Here is a 22,157-nt window from a genome sequence, read left to right as displayed (position 1 = left end):
TGCTCTGAAGTCAAAGAAATATCAGGAAAGCATGGTTATAATAAAATGTTTTTGTGATAAAACTGTGCAAAAGAGCATTAAAAATTCTGAATTCACTATCATCTGCCCTCTATAGTTTAAACAAAAATAGTTTTGTAGTTATCTAAGGTAGTAGTTTTTTAGTTGTAAATTTCTCATAGCTTGATTGAGCTTGTACTACATGCCAAGCAAGTCCACAGTGACTTTACTTATAGATTAGATAACTTTCTGAAAAATTAAGTTTAATACCAAGAAAATAAAATTAAAAAAAAAACAGAAAAGAAAAAAGCATCTAGAACAGTGCTACCAAATACTAGTCATCACATTACAGTAATCCTTTCCGGGGAGAGATGTGGAATGGAACTACTTCCTTCTTCCATGATACGGCTCTTTTCCCATCCTCTTCTAATTCTCCTTAGTTTTCTGCTGACACACGGCAAAAGTAAAATGATCTTACCTAGAATTACAATGGAAGGCAGAACAAGGGCAAGAACAAAGTTTGGCGGTGTGTAAAATCTGTAGTATTCTTCTTCAAAGGCTCTTTTCCACCCGTAAATCAGTACGTGGAAAGTACTTATAAGAAGAGCAACGTATCCAAGTGTAGACTTTGAGAAAGGGGAGGAAAAAAAAAGAGATAGTAAAACTTGATCCTTAATCAAAAAACTCTAACTATTTTAATATAATATTTATGCATGTTAAATTCTCTTTCCTATACTCCAAATTAGCAACATGTGGTCTTAAGTTCAAATGCCCTGAAAATTAAGGGCTCCACAATACCCTGATTTACAATAAATCTGTGACAGTATCCATAGCCCTTAGTCAAAACTGAAACAAAGAAGCTCTTTTTCTTTTCTTTTCCTTTTTTTTAACCTTGGGGGTAGATTGTTTTGCTGTTTGTGATGTGTGCTGATTATGTAGTAATGCATCTCTGCAGGAAGCTATGTGGAATTATCAGCCCAGATTTTCATTGCTCCGAGAGGGGTAATTTGTTTTGTCCGTCCTCCCTGCCATTCACTTGCTTGAAGTTAGCAGAAACGATTCCCAACCTTTCTCCATCAGTTGCTGCCTACTGGTTAATGGGAATATCTAGACTATGGGAATTGTTTTGCCCAGAACCAAAATATGGGCACAATGATGAAGTTTATCATTAGGGCTGGATGAAACTTCAAGTAGAAGGTTCCCACAGCATTTTGCAGGTGATCTTTTTTTCACATAATCTAGAGCATGTGAGAGCAGGTAGTGCTAACAGGAGGCATTCCCCTCTCCTGTGACTTTGCCATTCTAAATGTCCTGTAATAATATTGTTCTACAGACATAAATTTATACCTATTGGCCTCTATTTTCCTCAGCTATAGTTCACATTGCCATTGTGCTTTGAATTCTGTCATTAATCAAATGAAGACAAACACTTTTCCACCAAAACTGAATTAATGTTTGACTTGGTTTAGAGAACATTTGGAGAAAATCATATAAACACAGGGGAGGAAAATTATGAAAGGCAACTTGCTGCTAAGATTTACTTTAATTTCAGTAAAACTAGAGAGGCAAAGACATACCCTCTTTCTGTCTTCATTAAGAAAAATACAGCCTAAGGAGCTATAATAATTAGTGAAAGAATTAATTCTTCCTGCTGCAGGATTAGGCAGTTTCCAGGGACTGGAGAATGTTTGAGCTAAAACCATTTGAAAGGATTTACATAGATGTATGTCATGGTACAAAAAGGGAGAATACTTTTATTAATTTCTGCAGATCGGTAGCATATTTTTTTAACTTGCCAGTATTTATGCTTTATTTTTGCCACTGCTTTCCAAGTGATGTTGGTATGCTTCAGAAATGCTGCAAGATTTAGTTAAAAACAACAATCTGCTTCCAAAAATATGAAGAAACTAAACAATCTAAGACAATTATTTGTGAGTATAATCAGGATAGGTGATATCTGAATGTAAATTCTGGCAAGAAATTCAGAAGGCAAATGATACTATTACTGATACTGTACGTAATGTTCCAATATGTTATTTCAGCTTTTTGCTGGAGTGACGGACCTGAAGTTATTGCTGTTATAACGCGGCCACCAGGCAAAAGGGAGTGAATCATAGAATCATAGACTGGTTGAGGTTGGAAGGGCCCTCTAGAGGTCATCTAGTCCAACCTCCCTGCATCATATCACTCATTTCTTTATCAGACTTACAGATGTGAACTATAACAATACTTGGAAAAAGAAACAGGATGGAAAATGCCAAGAGAGTCTTCCCAGCCTTTTCTAGAACCTTATTTACGCTTATTTAAGCTTCTCCTGAAAACTACGATTTTGACATGATATCTATGTATGCTTTTGTATCTAATTGCCAAAACAAAACTCTAGAAGTTAGAAATAAGGGTATGGTACAAGAAAAAAAATAAAAGTGATGCATCCCTATTCAGTTCCACTTTTTAACTGTGGAAAGCTGCTGTATGCTTCTCTGAAGTGCTGGTACATAAGTGCCAGTATGCACCAGCCCATTTCAACCACTCGCATCCTAAAATCTCACAACAGACACTCCTCGAAGAGCTGCTGGCAGTATTTTCTTGTAATAGGCTCTAAATTGCCTCTGTCACCTGATTTCTGTACTGTACTTTCCACAGTAAAAACACTACTTAGCTAGAAAAAGGACATTCTCCACGCAACTTTGCATTTTGCACTCTGGTATGTTTAGACAGGCCAGATCAGTACCAGGAAGGCTCATTAAAAGCATTTATCCCAGCTTACAGCTTCTGACAATGACTTTTCCAGAACTACATCCAAAATTGGCTGCCTTTGCTAGCTGAGCAAGAACTTAGCAAAAGAGGCTGTGTCAGTACCACAGCAGGGCACTGCAGAGCAGCAGCCTGCACTTACAGCGCACAGCGTATCTAAACTGCTCTGATCATCTGCTGGACCTGGAGGTTGGATTCACTTCCCTCTATTTGCTTGTAGAACCTTCTGTTGCACACTGTTTTTTTCTTTTTTCCTTTTTTTTTAAAGACACAACAGTGCCTTGTTTTGATTTTAGTGCCTTGTCACCTGGAGGCTGAGCCAAATGACAGACTTTGCTGTTTTTTTTTTTTTTTAAAAAAAAGTTCTGGCACTTGATTTTTCTGTGTCTGCAGATGTTCAAAGATTCTGGCAATAGCTGTGCAGCAGTGAAATCAGGAACTTGAAGAGCTAACTGTGTTTGGGTAGAAAGTTACCAGCCAGTACAGGAAAAGGCATTCTTGGGCAGCGAACTGCACTACAAATCTTGGCCAGCAGTAGGTGCAGGAAGCCACATTCCGAAGTTGTCCGTCCCTACAGATGTTAACATGAAAGATATTTTGATTATTGAGAAACAGAAGATGTCTGAGCTGTGGAGGTTATTACTTGCTGGAAAATAGTCAGCTTAACACTGGAACAGTGGAGGTGAGAGCAGCTACCATTCTGATATGCAAGGAACACTGTTCCTTGCCTGGTAAAGTCACATTGGTGAGTGAATGTAGCAGTATCAGCTGCAAGTCTTGGGAAGCCTCTGCCTCGGCTCTAAAATGACTGCTGGGAAGAGAGGAAGAACATCTTTGGTTTCTTTGTTTCCTAATCTTCCATAATACTGTGTTGCCTGGAAACTTGACCGGCACATTTCCTATTTCTCCCAACTCTTTTGGATCTTCTCTCAGTCTTCCATGTTTTGTTTCTTTTCCTTCCTGATCAAAGTTAGTTTTTCCAGCCAACGTGGGAGATTCCCTGCCACTGGGGGAACTTGGCAAACAAGGAGAAACAAGGCACCTGAGAACCTGGCATTGGTTGAAGGAGGAAAAAATAAAATAAAATAAAAATAAAAGAAAGTGGGTATAGTGGGAAAGGAAGAAAACTCCATAAAATGTTACCAGAAGATGCACATATATAGATAGATAGATAAAGTAGGACGTATCTGCATCAGGGATTCTTATCTTCACAATGGCTGAGCAGTCTCAAATAACATATATATATACAAAAAGCATTTTCTAAAGCCTACAGTTATATGACGTAAGCTCCAGATTCCTCCAGTAACAGGATATTGCTAAACACACAAACAGGCTGCAGCAATTCTGGCTGGAATCTTACTCAAATTTGCCAAATAGCCAGGCCTCATGGCTTTTTTCCTGTGAGGCAAAAATGTTCTGCCCTAGTATGCAGAACAAGGCAGAGCAGCCCTTCCAAGATGTGTGAGGGCAGGCTCTAACGATACTGGCTCCAAAGACTTTGTGCTAACAAAAGGAATATCTATAAAGAGATCTGCTTTCTACTATGCAAATGGCAGTGTCACCCTGACCGATTTTTGCTAATAAACATAAAGCTAAACTCAAAGCTAGTCTGCTTTGGCCACTGTCACTGAATGGTGTGGTTTGGATTTGAACTTTTAGATTGGAAAACCAAAGCAGTAGTTGTTTTTGTTTGCATCTTACATTTACAGTTTAACTAATATCCCTTAAAGACTGAAAGACCAGGTGCAGGACTGCTTGCTAACATTTTCCATTCTCCATGTATTTTATGTGAACACTGAAAGGATTGTTTGTGATGAGCTGGTCTATGCTAGTAGAAATTCTGTCTGCTCTGATGAAATATGAATTCTCCTTTATTCCTTGTCCATGTCCATCTTCATTCTTTATCCAACTATATTTCAAAGAGAAAAAGATCAGCCTTGAAGTGAAGTTTAATAAAACTGATGAATTGATTTAACAGCCTCTTCCCTGCTTCGTTCCTCAGTGAGCTCCAGCCTTGGGTCATGTTAAGATGCCTGCAGAGATTTGCGTGATGTTTCCACCCTCTAAGCTCTCCTGCTCAGCAAACTGCTCATCCCTGTCTGGTTTTATGACCCCTCCCACTGGATATTATGACCATTTCTCTATGATTCATGAGGAAATAACGAAATATTTGTTTGGTGTAGAGGTCAGCTCTGTACTGCAGCAACACCAAGTACTTTGCTGTTCTTAGCATTTGGTAGAGCTAACACAGTTCCTGCCTTTTGCCTCACCATTCAGCCTTTTTATATCTGTTTCTTCATACCCATACTCTCCTAGAATGTGTTGGGCCTTCATTGCTTCTCTTTTTTTAAGACTTTTTCTTTTGATCGAACTGGATGGAATTTTTGGAGCTGCTGCCATCCGTATTGCCAAAACCCTAATTAAGTTGGAGCCAGCTCCAAAAAGATTGGGAATATCAAAGCCAAGGGGATCTCTAGACAACAACATTCCCAACTAGGGTTCCTCTACAGGATACAGTTCTTGTTAGAGGTCTGTTCAAACCAAAGCAAGTAGCGGCAGGGCCTTCACTCAGGTCTTGCACTATAGAAACAGATCAAAGGCAATATTGTGATATTTTATCTGTTTTACTGGCACACCAAGGGTAATGATGCTTGTGGTAAAATGCAGACTCTTTTCACTCTTTTTTTTTCTGAGAGGAACTGTAAAATACCTGTCCTAATTCTCTCTAATACATGATCCAGTTTCAACAGCAACATACTTCCAGTGAGAACACTTTGTTCCCCGTTAAATTCCTCAAAATATTGAGAAATGATTCCTTAAAATTGCTAGTTATTTACAGTGAAAATAACTGCAGTAAATACAGTACAGTCAAAATCCAAGCATTACATGATAATCTGTCTGCAAATGCACTTCTGGCTATGTTGCACAAGATCCAAATCTGAAAATTTGGGTGAGAAAAAATAAGATAAATATGTATTGTTTTCTTGTGGAACCCATGGCTGGATGAAAGCATCACCTCACTCATGAGTACGTGTTTTTTTTCATTTGCACTATGATTTTAGCTCACAGAGCAGCAGTACTATAGTCACCCCCACAGAGAGATCTGATGGACAGGGATGTTTGTTGTAGTGGAACAAAATGTCTATTTGTGAACACTGAAGGCTCAAACAGGGTGAGAATAGCTAGTTCCATCAAGAGAAAATTGAATTGCTTTTTTTTCGGGATAACTGGAGCCTTCCACCCACAGAAACTATAAGAGATGGCAAAGTATTAGTTTACAAACAGAACACCTCTGGCAGCTGTAGCCAAACTGGTGTTCTCCATCACTTCCTTTAAAATACTGCAAGTTATGAAACCCAGCTCAAGCTCTGGAAAGTGAAGCAAATGCTTGTGTTTTGAAGGTAGGAATTAGTCAATAGCGGCAAGAATAAAAACTAGGAAATTTCAATACAGTGGATATGTCCTAAAGCCCTTAATCGGAAAAAAAATGATTTAAGACTAGAGTACTGAGCCCAGAATTCCTCCCACAAAAACAAAGCTGCTGCACCCAGACCCCCACGTATACACTTCTGGATTTTATCACAAAACTGAATCCTAATGACATTTCAGATCAATGACAGCTACTTAAAAATAATGGCGATGTTGTTTGTAAGCAAATGTTATTTATTATTTGCCTCTCATATTTCTCAGTAATTTATGCTGTTTAGATCTGCCTGTAGCAGGCATTTGTCTGCAAAAGAAGGGCAGTAAGAAGAATGCCAGGACTAGAAGATGGCCACTGCTTTTAATAAGCAAAGCTACAGTTCCTTTGGTGGGTTGGTCTGAGTTCATCTAACTTGAATTTAACATGGAATTCTAATAATGGAAAACATTAAATTCCTGCTTATTTGGTCTTAGCTGTATAGATTCTTTAAGACCAGCAACAGTAAAAAGCAGAATTTCTGTTCTGTCACTCATGAAATGCTTAATATGCATTCACTGATATATACCTGCTGAGTAAGGATGTTGTTTTTATTAACTTACCATGGGAGAGGGGAACCAATATGCTCTCATCATGTTGTAAAGTGCTTTTCATAACAATAATAATAATTATGAACATGAATTGTTATTAGTAACCAAAAATCTCTTATTTAAAAAGTAACACACCTGAATAAAACTGAACTCCCTCCAGTTTAAGGCACTGTTTACTGAAGGGATCGAAGTTACTGCCAGCAAAGAAAGCAATCCAAGACTCATTATTCCAAAGGAGATATACATTTCTATTCGCCACACTTCTTCCTCATTCCAAGAATTTTCAACATTTGCATGAACCTGATGAAGAAGCAGAAAGGAAGTCCTTATTCTCCAGAATATTAAAAATATCAACAACATTTTTTTTTGGCTGAGTAAAAGCTTACAGCTGTAGGACAAATATATAATGGGGTCAGATATTTCAGAGATTTATTTATGTCCTGGAGACAAATAACTATTTCCCTACATCTAGCATTAACTCTTGTTATGTTAAAAATATGCTAAACAGAGACTCTTAGGTGAATAGGTAGAAGAAAATGTAACATTATGTACTAGTTATATAAATTATTTTATAAAAATATATAAATCTGTATGTTCCCATATATTGTAGAAAAGTATCTGTGTTTTTCAGATTTCAGTGACTTATATTGTACATCATATATTGGGTAAATCTGCAATTTGTTTCTAGCTTGTTACATTTAGAAATAGCTTTTAATCATTTCCTGTTATTGCTTCAGGTCCCTATGCTAAGTCCAAGTTATTTCGACTCTTTCATTGTTGACAACAGATAGTTCTAGGACTGCTCGGCCTGAAGGGCTTTGTGAGAGGAGACACAAACTGAGGTCTTTAACAGTTAAGATGCTTGGATAATCAATTCTTTTTCCATTTTCAGGTGGACTATAACAGCTCCTGAAAGTGGCTCACTACAAATATTAGCAAGTCAGATTTCTATAATGTTATTAAAAACATGATCATTTCTTACTAAAAGAATCAGCAAGTCCTCTGCTAAGTGTGAACAATACTTGCTGCCTGTCTTTTATATGTTTGCTCTCTCTGCCTTTAAGTTCAATTTTTCATGCCAATCCTTCTTTTAGAATTTGTGCACCCCATCCCCTTTCATTTGTTCTATTATTAAGATTTGACTTCCTTAGTTTGCTTTTTTTTTTCTGTTCCATCTCTCTTTCCAGCAATGTTTTTTTTCATGCCGAGAGGCATTGCTCTTTTTTTATGTCACTTTAGAGATGACAATAAACTATATATCTCACTGACAGAGAAGAGCAGCAGACCCTTCTTTACAGCAGAATAGCTTTGCTGGAGATGGTTTCAGTGTTATGCAAGACCAACTGCTCCTGGGAAGTATGAGTCAATGTCTGTTGCCTGTAATAGATGACATTCACAGCATTTCTAATGAATAAAATATTTCTGGTCTGAAAAGTTACAAAGTAACAGAATTTGTATTTCTTAAACAAAAATGTATTTGTGCACATTATCTACTCTTACCATTTTATCCGCACTTGTTCTTCACACATTTGGTACAATAGTATCTTATATGTCATAACACATTGATGATATACATGTATGTCCCCTATCTTAAGAACAAATATAGAGAAAGACACTCCAGAAAGTCAGACGTTTCCTCTCATTTTGCTCTTTTCCCATATATCCTCCATTCTATTTCTGTATACTTCTACCAGGAATTTAAGCAGAGCACCTCCTTGATTTCTCTTACCGGGCAAACTTGATTGCAGCTTGCTCCATGTGAGGCAAGCACAATGCCCAGCTTTTTTCCTCTTCCTGCTTACTAAGCACCAGCTATGCATAAGATAACTCCAAACATATTGTATTGATGAATGCCATAAATGCAACCAGTGAGTTCTTGGCTTTTGCTAACAGGTAGAGATCAGCTTACCTGTTGATATGCCATGTTGAGGAACAAGTATCGCTCCGATCTCCGCATGGGCAAGCAGAGGCTGTAGGCCACATGCACTGTGGCAAAGAAAAAGCTGAGCAGGCCGAGCTGCTTTCGACACTGCAGCCAGCTCTCCAGCCAAGGTGGAAAACGCCTGTACTTAGTACCGTAGTAAAGCTGGTAAGCGGCTGCAATAAGTCCAGATAAATATACTAGAGAGAGTAAAGTGATAGCAACAATCGGTAACGTCTTGTTCACAATCTCAATGGGGATCTTGTAAAAGTCACTCTGCTGATTTCTCACAAAGGGGTGGATTACATCTCTGACGAAGGAGTAGACGAAGAAAAACGTTGCCAGGCTAATGGCAATCACTACAGGTCCCTTCCACAGTGTGAACAGTCGCAGAGGTAAGTTCTCAATCTCCCTGGAAGACGACAATGCCCCCAAATCAATCGGAATAAAACTGAGCTGCCGGGCAAGCTCCATAATTTGATGGCGAGCTGCAACATTGTTACTGCATATATAGACCTGTTGGAAAAGTGAATTGTTTGCACTCGGAGAAATAGATTTAAACACAAAACGAACAAACAAAAACTTCAGAGGGCCAAACTGTGGCACTACAGCTGAAACTATTCATTGTTATCACAGATTATCTATACATTGTTATCACAGATTATATCACAAAAATGAGAAACGGAAACAAAAAACAAACCCAGGAATTACAGGAGTCTCTCAAAAGGACAGGAATCTTGCTTGCAGGAACCCTAAAACAACTATAGCTTCAACGGGATGCAAAGCAGAGAACTGTCTAGTGTCTGTGTATAATAATCCTAGTTTATTTCACAATCCAGATTTCCACAAAAACGGAATCTGTCTAACAGAAAAGACAAAATGAAGCAAAACCAGCAGGCAAATAAGAACTTCTTCTAAAGATCAGCTTATTACATAGTGAAAGAAGTGTGCTGCTACAAAGTAATTTCAACTCCCTTTAGAAATCTGCATTGTGGTAGTTTGCCCATCACTGACTTCTGATCATTAGAGCCAACATGATCAGCTTTCATGGAAGTCAATTACTTATAGTGCAGAGCTCTGCTGAAAGGGGTTAAAAAGAGTGCAGTGGGGTTATTTTTGTAATTATGCTAATTCCATACCAAACGTGTTCCATTTGAAATCCACCTGATGTGCCAGAAAACTCTGTTTAGTCTCCTGGAGTCCTGTTAGTTTTTTTCATGCACACTCTAGAGGTGTGAAGGACTGGGTTCCTGCATAGGCTTAAATCCTTTGTGCCATTCCAGCAAAGCATGAAAAACATAAAGCTCCTCTTTTATATACATGGGGTGGAGATTCTGAAAATATTCTGGGAAGGCATTTGAACACGACGTTCCCAAGGAATCTTGGACCAGATGAATGATCACTCAGAAACATATGTGCTTCCTTCTGTTTTCTTTTGTTGTTTTTTTTTCATATTTATTATCTTGGGACATTATAAAACTTAAATAATGTATTTCATTCTCTTTACTGTTACTTACATTGAATGCACATATTTACAAAAAATGCTTATCTCCCAAGACCTGGCATTAGGATCCTCAGATCTGTGCATCTCTTTCGACATTTGAACCGCATCAATCAACACCTAAACCAAAATATATTGGAAAGCCTCCATCCTTGTTTAGATTTTAGGAATAAAAGTTAACATATCTCCTATGGAAGACATTAAAACTCTACTCATCTCCTCTAACTATCATCATCTGAAAGTCAGATGTCTAGTCTAAACTGGTACTTTTGCATTTCCTTTATAATCTTTAAAGACAGACATCCCAGAGGACAATTTGGGCCACTAACTCTATGTGCAACTCTCAACATTTTACTGACTATTAAAACTTAGACTGAAGACCCAATATTTTTGATAGATTAAGTCAGGTAAGTTGAATCCCACAAGTTCTGACTGCTTACAAGAGTCAGTTCCCATCATTTCCATCTTATTAAAAAATCAAATTAATACAAATACAATTTTTACCTGTCTGCTGGCATCCTTTGGTCCTAACTGCAGTGACCAAGCTGAGACAACATTGAATCCTTTGACAATCAGGGAATCTGGGAAAAGTGATGCCAAGTACTCTGCATTGGAGTCTGGATACTGGTCCACTCTTGTATTGTTGCTGACATCAACTAGAATTTTACCAACAAGTAAATGCTTAAGGTCCCACAAAGAGGCATAATGTTCTCTGTGTATGGCTACAAAAATTACGTTTGTTTTTGTTACTGCATCTTCATGATGAGTGACATCAACCACATGAGGAAAGAACTCAGCAGCAAGCTTCGGATTTCTGCTTCCCACGACCACATGGTACCCACATCTGATGAGCCTAATGGTCAACGACTTGGCAAAGTCTCCACTTCCAATGATACCTATTGTGATCTTACTGGCATCCTTGATGCCATTGGCAACATTTGGTAAAAAAGTTTCATTGTGGTTCTTGGGACTCCCCATCATAGAGATTGATTCCATACTTCCAATGCACAAAACCCACAATGATTTCTTCTGGAAAAGAAAAAAGGAGAAAAAAAAAGAGAGAGCGAGAGAAAGCAAGAGAAGGAAAAATGCAGCATAATACTTTTTATGAGATATCAGAAATCATAAATACCCCTGGGAGCAAAATCAATAATCCTAATTCCTATTTTGTTCTGTTTCACCTTTATAAACTATGCACTAATCAATTTGGTCTTGTAATTTGCCACTAATACAAACAAAACCACAAAATACCTCATGCACTTCAGTGATGCTGTCACATAACTAAATAAGAATGAAGAATTTTTAAAAAGAAAGTAATGTGTATACCTATGAGAGTCAATATATTTCCAAGGAGAGTTGAACTAAAATCAAGGAATAAATGAGTCATACAGATACATACATGCTCTTCCTGATAATAATAATTAAAAAAACACAATGCAGAAGGATTCAGTGTCTCTGAAGTCTGTGGGGAGGGAGTAAGGAAGTCAGGGATTAATAAACAAAGAAAAAGAGAAGGGGACTGGAGGGCAAGAAGTTAGATTTTGTCTTCACATACAATATAGTCTGTTAAACAAGGGCTAGCTCTTTTGAGATCCTTTCTGAAGAATCCATTCTGAAGAATACATATGCAGGCATCAAACTGTCAGTGATAAATATCTGATTTAGAAGAATTTAGCTGTGAAAAATCTTGATCTTAGCTGCAGTGTACCTCAGTTATCCTGTCCATAAAACTGAGATTATGATTTTTTTACAGTTGTAAAAGAGGACTGTGATAAAAGCTATATGTAAAAACCACGCACACATCACATATATTGCATGTGATTATTTTGATTATGTCTGTTATCTTGCCACAATAAATCTCACAGCTGTTTTCAGGACTATACTATCTCAACTTTCTCCGGGAAACATAACAACCCTTACGTGAAAGACGAAAGGTAGAATCTGGAAATCCCAATAACTCCATTACCATTTTATTTTCCATTAACAGGACATATATTGTTAAATATTTGTGTTAAAGCAGTTCCTCTGAGCTCTTGTTGCAGATAAAGCATATTGTGCCAGGCACTGTATGGACATAACAGCATTCCAGTGCTACCTCAAAAAGCTTATACTGTAAATATAAACCACAAATGTTGGAAACAGTTCTAATCAGACAAACTTCCCGAGTGTTTTTCTTCTCAAGTAAGAGTACAATCTGCCCAGCTCTCTTCCCAGCTACGTTGCATAAAGAATTCCACCCCACATATGTGAAAGGATACGATATTAAGCTGTGCTTCGGCACAGAAGCAGTGATAATTTGTGTTTCACAGTACATACAAGTTTTTAATTCTCAGATCTTTGTATGACAACAGAGAGTATATAACTGGCTTAGAAGAAGCACTGCATGTGTATTCACATTCAGGTACAGGAGCTAAAAAAATAAAGTTACATTCGTGAGACGAGGGCGGGGAGAAGCAGGAAAAGCTTTTCTTGTAATATTGAGCATGGCACTTTGTTGTCTCAAATCGTTAATAATTTCTTTCCTTTTCTTCCACTTCTTAATGTAATAATGAAAGTTGAAAGTGGAATAGTGAAAACTACAAACGGTTTCTCTGAATGATGATTGCTGACCTTATGCATCACTAAATTGTTTCCACAGTTTCTCATCCATAGAGATCAATAAAGAAGTAATCTCCCTAAACACTGAGCATAGAATTGAAGTATTGGGACACTTGTTTTGGTTCCATGAATTTTGGTTTCTTTAATGTCTTGGGTTTGGTCATGTCAGTGAGCTTTATTAGGACAGTACCTTGCTGCCATATTTAATGGCCTCATGCTATTATCTTGCATGGCAAATCCAAAATTCCTGTTCTGCAAGGTGCCTGATAACTGAAGAGACACTGGCAATTAATATGTCTGCTCTTTTTCTGACATTAAGAAAGGGAGTGTAAGGGAGAAACTAACAGAAGAATGAGAAAATGTCAGTTAGGAAAAAAAAAGAGTTTTTAAACATATGAAAAATACCAAATTGCCAGCACTGCTCCAAGCTCTTCCTTTCTGCACATGCATGGAGGACGCTGCCTGGGCATCATCCTTGCTGTAGAGGAACTGCTGAGATCCTAGTTGGGACAGGTTGGGAAGGCAGCTTGCCTGTGCGAAGTAAGACACTAAGAGCTAATTGCTCTTATATACTCAGAAAATACTCAGAAAGCAGGTCTGTGGGTTGAAAAAAGGATGGTTTGGAAGGCTTTTCCCCCTTTCATGGCTGCTTCTTTGTGAATTGGAGTACTTTTATGCAGTTCTGAGTGGAAAACAGATTATATTGACCAGGAAGGAAGACACACAGAACCATCCATACTCCCCAATTAGTCTGGAATATGGGCTGCCCACATGGATCCAATGGCAATCATGACAAGATAAGCTGAGTTTTAGAATTCAAATTCACTAACAGAGTAATGGAGGTTTTGAAGAGCAGCAGTGGCTCCTTTTAAATAAATTAAAATAAATGCTGCTGCAGCTTTGGAGAGTAAAGGACAGGAAACTGCAGGAAAGCTATAACAGGGGTAAAGGGAAAAACAACCAGGCAACTTCTGAGTATCTCAACTAGACATAAAAACAAAACAAATAAACACAAGCAACTGGAAGGAAGTCTTCATATGAAACTATAATAATCAGTATAGCAAGCTGGTATAACTAACCATAGGATAAATACGCTGGTATAGAAAGACGGAGTTTTTCCAGAAGAGAAGAAAAGGAGAAAAAGGAAGTGGCTCTACATCATATAACAAGAATGTCTATATGACCTCTGAAACTGGGGATGCAATGAGGAAAAACAAGTTGATTAAGAAGGAGCAAAAAGAAAGCATCAGACTGAGGTTTGGGAGGTAGTGAGAGGAGACATGAAAGGGAGGAGCTGGATGATACTCTTCCTGAACAACCTACCAAGAGCTGATCCTGGTATAACGGTAACCGATGGTTAGCAGAGAACTTTACCCATTAGCTAGAAATACAGTATGTGTGGTAAACAGCTGAGAGAAATTTGGTGTTTCAGATATCGGAGGAGGCTATTAGAAGACTGGCCACATTACATTTCAGTTCTTACTAGAAGGAAGGAACTCACTGAAATTGGATTACAATTCTAAAGATGAAAAATCATACGTGAAAGTAACCACAGGAGTAACCACTCTATAAAGAGATTCCTTTAGGTGGAGGCAAACAATACAGACTTTTACACATGCACTGAAAAAAACATCAACTTCTTTCTTACCACGTGACCAACATGCAAACAAAATGCCAGCGTTTCCTATACCATGATTTATGCACAGAACAACAATGAAAATGGATGTATTTTAATCACCGAGTCTGTGCAACAGAATATTTACACATCCACTGTGTGGTTACAGAGGGCCATTTCAATTCATGTCAAGTGATGCTGCAAAACTTTGGAATAGAAAGGAGATTTCCATGAGGAAATGGACTTCCAGTACCAACACACCAGACTGCAGCATGCTTCCCATTTTTGTATAAAAGATCCTTAGGAAAGGGGGCATCAGGAAGCAGAACATGATGAGCTGCTGTGGTGAGCTGAATTTGGCCCACTAGCCCAAGATCCTCATTGCCTGTGCTAAGGAAAGTAGAGTCTGAGGGACAGAAACTAATGTACTTCAAAAAAAAAACAGGGAAAGTTAGACATGATTCTTGGGCAAATACTCTATGAGATTCTCTCTAAGAGTTTGAGAAAGCCAGTAATTACTGGAAGGGTCTATATTAAATGCACAGTGGCAATTCAGAATAGAGTCTGTGTGAAAGACTGCTACAGACTGCTATATCATCAGGAGTGCTTTAATGATCTGAAAAATAAAAAGAATCACACACATACAAAAGAAAAGTAAAAAAGGGCACACAGCTAAGGATCAGTAAAAGAGACGTTGCTGCCAGGCAGGGATAAAATCAGAACAGTGCTGGCACAAAGATGAGTTAAGATTAACAAAGGACATAAAGGATCACAAGCAAAGGTTCTAACAATAACCTAAAAGAGAGGAAAAGACAAGGTTCATTACTTAAGGGGAAAAGAGGAACAAATCATAGGTGATACAAAAATAGGCCAAAAGGGAGACAGAAGGCCAGGTCAGAGTAGAAAGGTACAAGTTAAAGAGTAAAAGATACAGCTAAGATAAGATAAAGATGCTGGAGTCAGAGGCACTTACAAAACACCCCTTGATGCGCAGGGAGGGAGCCAGGAGATGCCCGGGAGCTCGGGGAGAGCAGCCCGGTCTCCCAAGCGCGGAGGCCGAGCCTCCCTAGCCTGCCTCGGGCTCTGGGAAGCCTCTACAGCAAATTATTAAGGAATCGATTAGCAACCACTCGGGTGGCAGGCAGCAAGGAGCTGCGAGGGGCTGCTCAGGAACAGGCTGCACCACGACGCATTTTCTCCGGCGACATGACCGGCTCGGCGGATGCAGGGATCAGAGGCTGCGGTACAGACTGGGCATTCGCGAGGCTTTTGCGGGTGCCCTGAGGGAAGCCAAGAGCGCGGTAACTCGCGCATCGCTTCCCTCGCCGAGAGGCTCCGGGCCGCGGAGCCGCAGCCGCGGCCGGGCAGCGTGCGGGGCTCCCCGCGGCGCGCGGGCCCGCACGGCGGCCGCTCCCGGCCTGCCCGCCCCGCGCCCGGGCCGCCGCGGCCAGGCCCGGCCCCGGCCCCGCTCCCGCCCCGCGGCCGCGCTCACCTCCCGCGTGGGCCACGGCAGCGCCGCCGCCTCTCGCCGCGCTCCGGCCCGCAGTGGCGGGAGGGCGGGCGGGGAGCGAGGGAGGCGGCGCCGGCGGTGCCGCCGCGACCGCCCCTGCGGCCGGCGCGAGGCGCGGGCGGCCGAGTCGCGGCGCCGGGAGCCGCGCGGGGCTCCGAGCCTGGGCCTGGCGCTTCGCGGTTTTTTTAAATTTCTTTCTTTCTTTTTTTTTCTTTCTTCTTCTTTTTTTCTTTTTTCAAATATTTAACTTTTTATTTTTATTTTTTCTTTTGCCATGATTCTCCAAATCGCCCTTTCAGCCCCCAGGCCGGGGTGACAGATCCCCGGCTCAGTGGCAGTCAGTGGAGCCGTGTGTCCGTGCCTGGGCTGCCCGTGGATGCAAACCGGCCCTTTGCAGGGTGAGGAGCAGCGTGCCTAGCCTGCCCTGTGCCTCTTCCAGCTACCAGATGCTGCCCTTCTCTTTGCTGCTGATCTATAAATAGTCAGCATTTTAAAATTTTAGGTCAGTCTATGAATATTTCAAAATAAAAAATCAGGATGTTGTTCTCTGTGTTATTTGTGGCTGCTTCTCTTTACATGCTACTTCATGTGACTTCTGTTTACATTAAAGTAAACAGAAGACTAAAGACTGATGCTCGTCAAACTCATACCCCCGCGATGATGGTGCACCATGCACTCTGGAGTATTGTGTCCAGTTCTGGGCTCCACAGCACAAGAGGGATGTGGAGCTGCTGGAGAGAGTCCAGCGCAGGGCTACAAGGATGATCAGGGGCCTGGAACATCTGCCCTATGAGGAGAGGCTGAGGGAGCTGGGCCTGTTCAGCCTGGAGAAGAGAAGGCTGACACCTGATCAGTGTCCATAAGTACCTCAAGGGAGGCAGTGAGGAGGATGGTGCTGGCCTCTCTTCACTGGAGGCCACCAACAGAACTAGAGGAAATGGCCACAAACTGAAGCACCAAAAGTTCCACAGGAACTTAAGGAAAAATTTTTTAACAGTGAGGGTGACAGAGCACTGGAACAGGCTGCCCAGAGAGGTTGTGGAGTCTCCTTCTCTGGAGATCTTCAAAACCCGCTTGGATGCAGTCCTGTGCCACGTGCTCTAGGTGACCCTGCGTGTGCAGGGGCGTTGGACTAGATGACCTCTAGAGGTCCCTTCCAACCTTAAGCATTCTATGATTCTATGATTCTATGATTCTATGCACTTATGTAGCTAGAATATTCACATTCATATGATGCTTCATTTATCTGAATGAAATATTTATTTATTTATTTATTTCATTTACTATAACATAAATAAGGAGGTTGTAAATCCGAATGTTTATGACTTTTTTCCTGTAGCATTTTTTTCTGTATCATTAGGCATAGTCTTGAACAGAATAGTCAGACCTCTAGGAGCCGATCCATTAAATGCATTAATTTTGTATTTTTGAGTACAAATTCAGAGTTTTTTTTTTCTTAAACAGATACTATGGCTGGTTGAAGCTCCCTGAATTCTGTTGCCTGTGTCTTGTGCAGCTGTTTGGCTTATTGCTCACTAGTTGCATTCCCCATCTGTGAGCTTCACAGGGTCTTTTTTCCAGCCTGGGCTGTGTATCACACACCATCTCTGACTCCTATGCATCTCCCCTAACCCATCTGTGCTCCCACTGATCATTTCTATCTATCTGCACCGTTACTTTCTTCTACTCTGATTATTTCTCCATGTTCTAGAGTGAACGAAGGATATTCAAAAAAAAAAATAGTCAGCCTTTCTTTCTTTTTTTTCTTTTGTTTTGTTTCCTTTCTTCATACAGTACTGACAAGCACCTCCACTTTCTTCGCCTGGTGGCCAGTAGCAGTGCTCGACAGACTCAAACACAGACAAGGACAACCAAGAGCGAGCCTCCTGGGGCTGTATGCTATAGATATACACTATACTTTTCTCTTTGTGATAGCTGATCCCCTGACCTTGTCTTCAACCATTCTTTCAGTATGGCTCTTTCATTGTTTCTGTGTAAACCTACATAGCTTTAGCTTTTGTGGGCAGGGGCAAATGAAGAAACTTCTGCATGGTTGTCTTATACCAGCCTACTAAACAGACACCACTAACGTGATCTAGCACATTTGGAAATTAAAATCAAGGCAGTTTTGAGAACCTCATATCATTGTATGTTTTCCTTACATGTTTTTACAGTTTTATAATTTCACTGTCCGTCTTTAAAATTGTTATGAAAACAACTACAGCCTTCCTTCCATTGCTCTGTATCTGATCCATTTAAAAAAGCGAAGCATAGAGGTCCTCATTTTACATCTACTTTAACATGAGAGCAAGGGGATATACACAACCTTTAGATATATAAAGCTCACTGCAAAATTGGACCATATCTTTTAAGTGAGATTATGAAACTGGGCAGAGTTCTCTCAAATTACATACAAACATCTATAGATGACATAAATCTCCAGCATTCTGTTAAAGGGCTCTTAAGCAATTTGTTAAATAAAGAAGATTATTTTCTCAGTAGGTAGTTTTCTTTCTTAAGCAAGGTCCAGGCAAGCATTAGTATTTCTTCCTTTAAGGCATGGAACATAACAAAGGAGCTTCCAATTGGCAAATGGAAACAAATATTTTGGTTCTTCCTCTTGGCAAGGGGAAAGCAAAGCCCAGGGGATTCTCATGGAAAGAGAGTAAAAACAAACAAACAAAAATTTGCTTCCTATCGGGGTAATAAACCCAAATACAATAGTTTCTGGCATATTACCTTGAACACAGCTAATTTAAAATCTTAGCAAAAACATACAGTGTTATCCAGCCAGGAACATCCAGGCCAACAAATTCTTATGACTACCTTCAATTATTTTTAAAATAAAACTTATACCTTTTATTCTTTCTTTAGAGGGTCAAAATGGATCTGAGAAGCTTAGAAATTGGAAAACAATTTATTTTTTTCTCTTTTTTATTTCCCTCCCTCCCCCTTTTTCTCTTTTTGTAGAAGCAAACTGCACATTTGTTCATTGTTCCTTTCTTTTCTCGTTTTTGTTGCTGCTGTTGTTGTTTTTAATTGTTCTGATCTTATTGCTTGCTGGAAAAGATGCTGAATTCTAATAAAGACATTCTTTAAAATATGGCCTTTAACTACAGTTAACTTCATCCCAAGCAGGGGATGCACACACAAAAACCTCACCATTAGCAAACCAATAAAAGTAGAGGTGATACAATCTTTTTTTTTTCTAAGGTAAACTAAAAGAAAAATCAGTGAGGTTTGTTTCTGCTTTTTTTTTTTTTTTTTTTTAATCTGGCTGATTAATTTTATTTACCAGAAAAAAAAAGCTGAAGGAAGGAAACCTCTCCTAGTTTTCTGTAACTATACTTTCCCATGGTCATTGTTGAAGCCCCATTAAGGGGTTTCAGACCCTTTGTTCTCTTGCTCTATACAAGCTCCCTGTAGTTTTTGCTCTAAAATTTGCTTTTTGGTATGTGTAACTATGTCAAAGGTTATCTTTCTCTTTTGTGGTTGTTCATCTTAAAAGGCGTTTGTAAAGTGAGACAGCAGCAAGGTTGACTTGTTAACCAAGAATGGAGGTGCATCCTTCCTAGGGAAACCTAGCTTTTGTAAAACTGAAAAAGCCATAAAAGAGACATTAATACTTGCCTGAATACTAAAGCAGCTAGGGAAAGCACAGGATTGCAGCTTAACCAGCATTTGACAGCCTAGGACCAGCATGTTGTGATGCTAACGATTTGGGATGACAGTTCTTTCTGAGTTCAGATTTCCTTCACAAATGTTATACGGGAGCAAAAGCAAAGTGAAAACAAAATAGGAAAAACACTCTGTATGTACTACAATCCATTTCACAACCATAGATAGATTTGAAAATGTAGAAATATCTAATTTACCATGTCAATTATCTATATCTCTATTGTTACGTCTTCGCCTAGGTTAGGTCTTGGGGGTTTATTTTGGACACTTTATTTAATTGAATGGGGCCCTGGCAGGCCAACTGTATGAAATATTCCCTGAAGAAGAAAATTAAACCACAGTAATTCAGCTGCAATTTAGTAATGTGAGAGGAAAACTTGTATCTCTATGGACCAATGAAATACTAATACTGTTCCTATCCTGTGAAGATTTACTGGGTTAATTCCATAGGAATGGACTGAGGTCAGTGCACTGCTTCTGAGCCTGAGAGTTAAGTGGTTATTCTAAGACCAAAGCAATGGCTCTTTACTCAAGATTTAAGTTGCTGACCACAACATATTTGTTTCCCATTCATAAAAACTAAAAGGAGCGAATCGGTCTTAGAAATTTTCTCTTGAAGCACAGGATCATAAGAGATGCTGTGCTTGGTTAGACTAATAATCCATTTAACCCGTCTTTACGTGTTCAGGAGCAGCAAAAGAGAATGTGCAAGGCTGCTCTATCTTGTGTCCTCCCTGAAAAGCCACATCTGTATTAGTGATGTACTTGAGTAGTACGGAGTACATGCCTGCAAAGTCCCTGTAGTGCCTCCTTAGGGAGTTGTTGTCCATGGAATTGCTTTATCCCTTGTTGAACTTGGTCTCTGTCTTCACAGCCCATTGTGCTCCAGGGCTTCTGCACCCACTCTATAAAGAAGCACTTTTCTTACTGGTTTTAAACTAATCTTTTATAAGTTTAATCGAGTGTGCCCTAGTCCCAGTAGTGTGGGATTTAATGAAAACAGCTCTGTGTTCATTTTATCCACTGACTTCCCTATTCTGTAAACCTCAATCAGATCTCCCTCTGCTTTTGCCCTCCCCATTTGAAGCCTTTATCTTTTTAGTCTCTCCTTGCAAAGCAGCTGCTCCACATAATTTGAGGTCTTCTCTGTGCTCTGAGGCTAAATTTGACTAAAGGCTAATCACAGTGCACACAGAGACCCAGTGAGGAGCAATGACAGGCAGAGGAACCCTGAAACCTAATCAGTGAAAATAAAGCTGAATTGACTACTCCTACCACTATCCAAGGAGAATGATCAGACCATTGTCCCCGAGATGAAAACTCCAAGGTGAGTCAAAGAAACTCTTGCCCCCAAAGTTCCATGCAAAGTACAACGTTGGTTTCTTTAGAGGATATGGAACTTATTTTGGGCTGCAAGGGAAAGAGAACTGTATATAACTTTTTACAAGGGAAGGAATCCTCCAGGGTCCCAGGGAGTTCTAACATGTACCTTCCCTTCCTCCCTTGTGTCCTTACTGAGATGCAGAGCCAAGAATCCCAGAGTTGTCTGAGACATCATGGGTGTTCATGTGTTTAAATGAAATGTGAAAAGATTTAATTGTTCTTTTCTTGGACATCAGAGTTTTATTCACATTGGAGAAAGTTGCAATTCATATTTGAGAACTTCTGTAGCTCAACTTTCATTGCCTACAGTCAGCACAGTCCTCTCGTCTCTCAAACTTTACGTAGGCTCTCGTTTTTTTCCACTTCATACTTGTGCCCTCACAACATCCTGGTAAATACGTTTATCCCATTCCTATTAATCTATGGACTTCCTTTTCCCTGCCACTCACATTTTCCACCACTAGGCTTTCTTAAATATTCCCATAAAGTCCCCTTCATATCAGACAGGTGCAAGAGCCCAATTGCTTGGGGATGCTTTTAGGGAAGAATTTAGAAATAATTAAGCAAGCACAGGCTGTTAAGACTGGGCTAAAGGAACCTGAGACAAGGTTTCATGACTGAGCTGCTGTCTTGCGATATCCAATGTGCCAGACTAGGCAGTGGTATAGGAGAAAGAGCTGCTAGCATTTTAGTGCCATTCCCTTGGCAAGTTTTCCTGACAGAGGGTACACAGTAGAACAAAGTCCATCCCAAAGAATGGAAAAAGTGAACAATTCTTGGGTAGATGTGTCCAGGAGAAGGCAGACTGAGCTATTTATAGAAAGGCAGAGAACATGCTTGACTGAATAACTAAGCAAAAATCCCATAAGTATCACTCAGAATTTTGCCTCTGCAAGAATTAAACGATGAGGATTAAATACTAGTAATAGGATAAAATAATTACAAAAAAAGAATAACTTATTAGGAATTACTCTTATGAATATATTGAAATGCACCATCCAATTCTTCAGCTTCACTGGTTTCCTTATTTTATGCAAATAATGCTTAAGAGTGCTTCACTGTCTTAAATAAATGTTTCCCTTCATTTAATATAACATACTGTACAGTTTACCAGGAAGTAAAACAGGCCCAGTCTGTTCCAATATAAACACCATTTCAAGATAAATCAATTTGTTTAGAATTTTATAAC

At 39.6% G+C, this 22,157-nt stretch overlaps 1 protein-coding gene across 1 annotated transcript; it reads right to left on the bottom strand.

Moving 5' to 3' along the window:
• Positions 1-314: 314 nt before the first annotated feature.
• On the bottom strand, positions 315-11,250 carry STEAP2 (STEAP2 metalloreductase). Its single transcript, XM_010218730.2, has 4 exons — positions 10,689-11,250; positions 8,672-9,199; positions 6,898-7,062; positions 315-623 (listed from the first exon to the last, which is right to left on the bottom strand). Exons 1-4 carry the CDS (start codon positions 11,178-11,180, stop codon positions 339-341), a joined length of 1,470 nt encoding a protein of 489 aa, XP_010217032.2. The 5' UTR covers positions 11,181-11,250; the 3' UTR covers positions 315-338.
• Between the last annotated feature and the right edge of the window lie 10,907 nt (positions 11,251-22,157).

This window comes from Tinamus guttatus, unplaced genomic scaffold, assembly GCF_059628265.1.
Source record: "Tinamus guttatus ecotype Peru unplaced genomic scaffold, ASM5962826v1 Tinamus_guttatus_pri_ptg000509l, whole genome shotgun sequence".
Classification (NCBI taxonomy): Eukaryota; Metazoa; Chordata; class Aves; order Tinamiformes; family Tinamidae; genus Tinamus; species Tinamus guttatus.
Note: the sequence above shows the minus strand (reverse complement) of the source record. Positions and strands in the feature narration are given on the sequence as shown.

Bases quoted from the DNA above. Each gene is read 5' to 3' on its own strand.
- STEAP2 (XM_010218730.2), bottom strand. From the start codon at position 11,180: ATGGAATCAATCTCTATGATGGGGAGTCCCAAGAACCACAATGAAACT. The intron at 9,200-10,688 runs GTAAAAATTGTA...CTTTTCCAACAG, and splicing joins CAAAGGATGCCAGCAGACAG to GTCTATATATGCAGTAACAA. The intron at 624-6,897 runs GTGTGTTACTTT...CCTTTCTCAAAG, and splicing joins GGGAGTTCAGTTTTATTCAG to TCTACACTTGGATACGTTGC.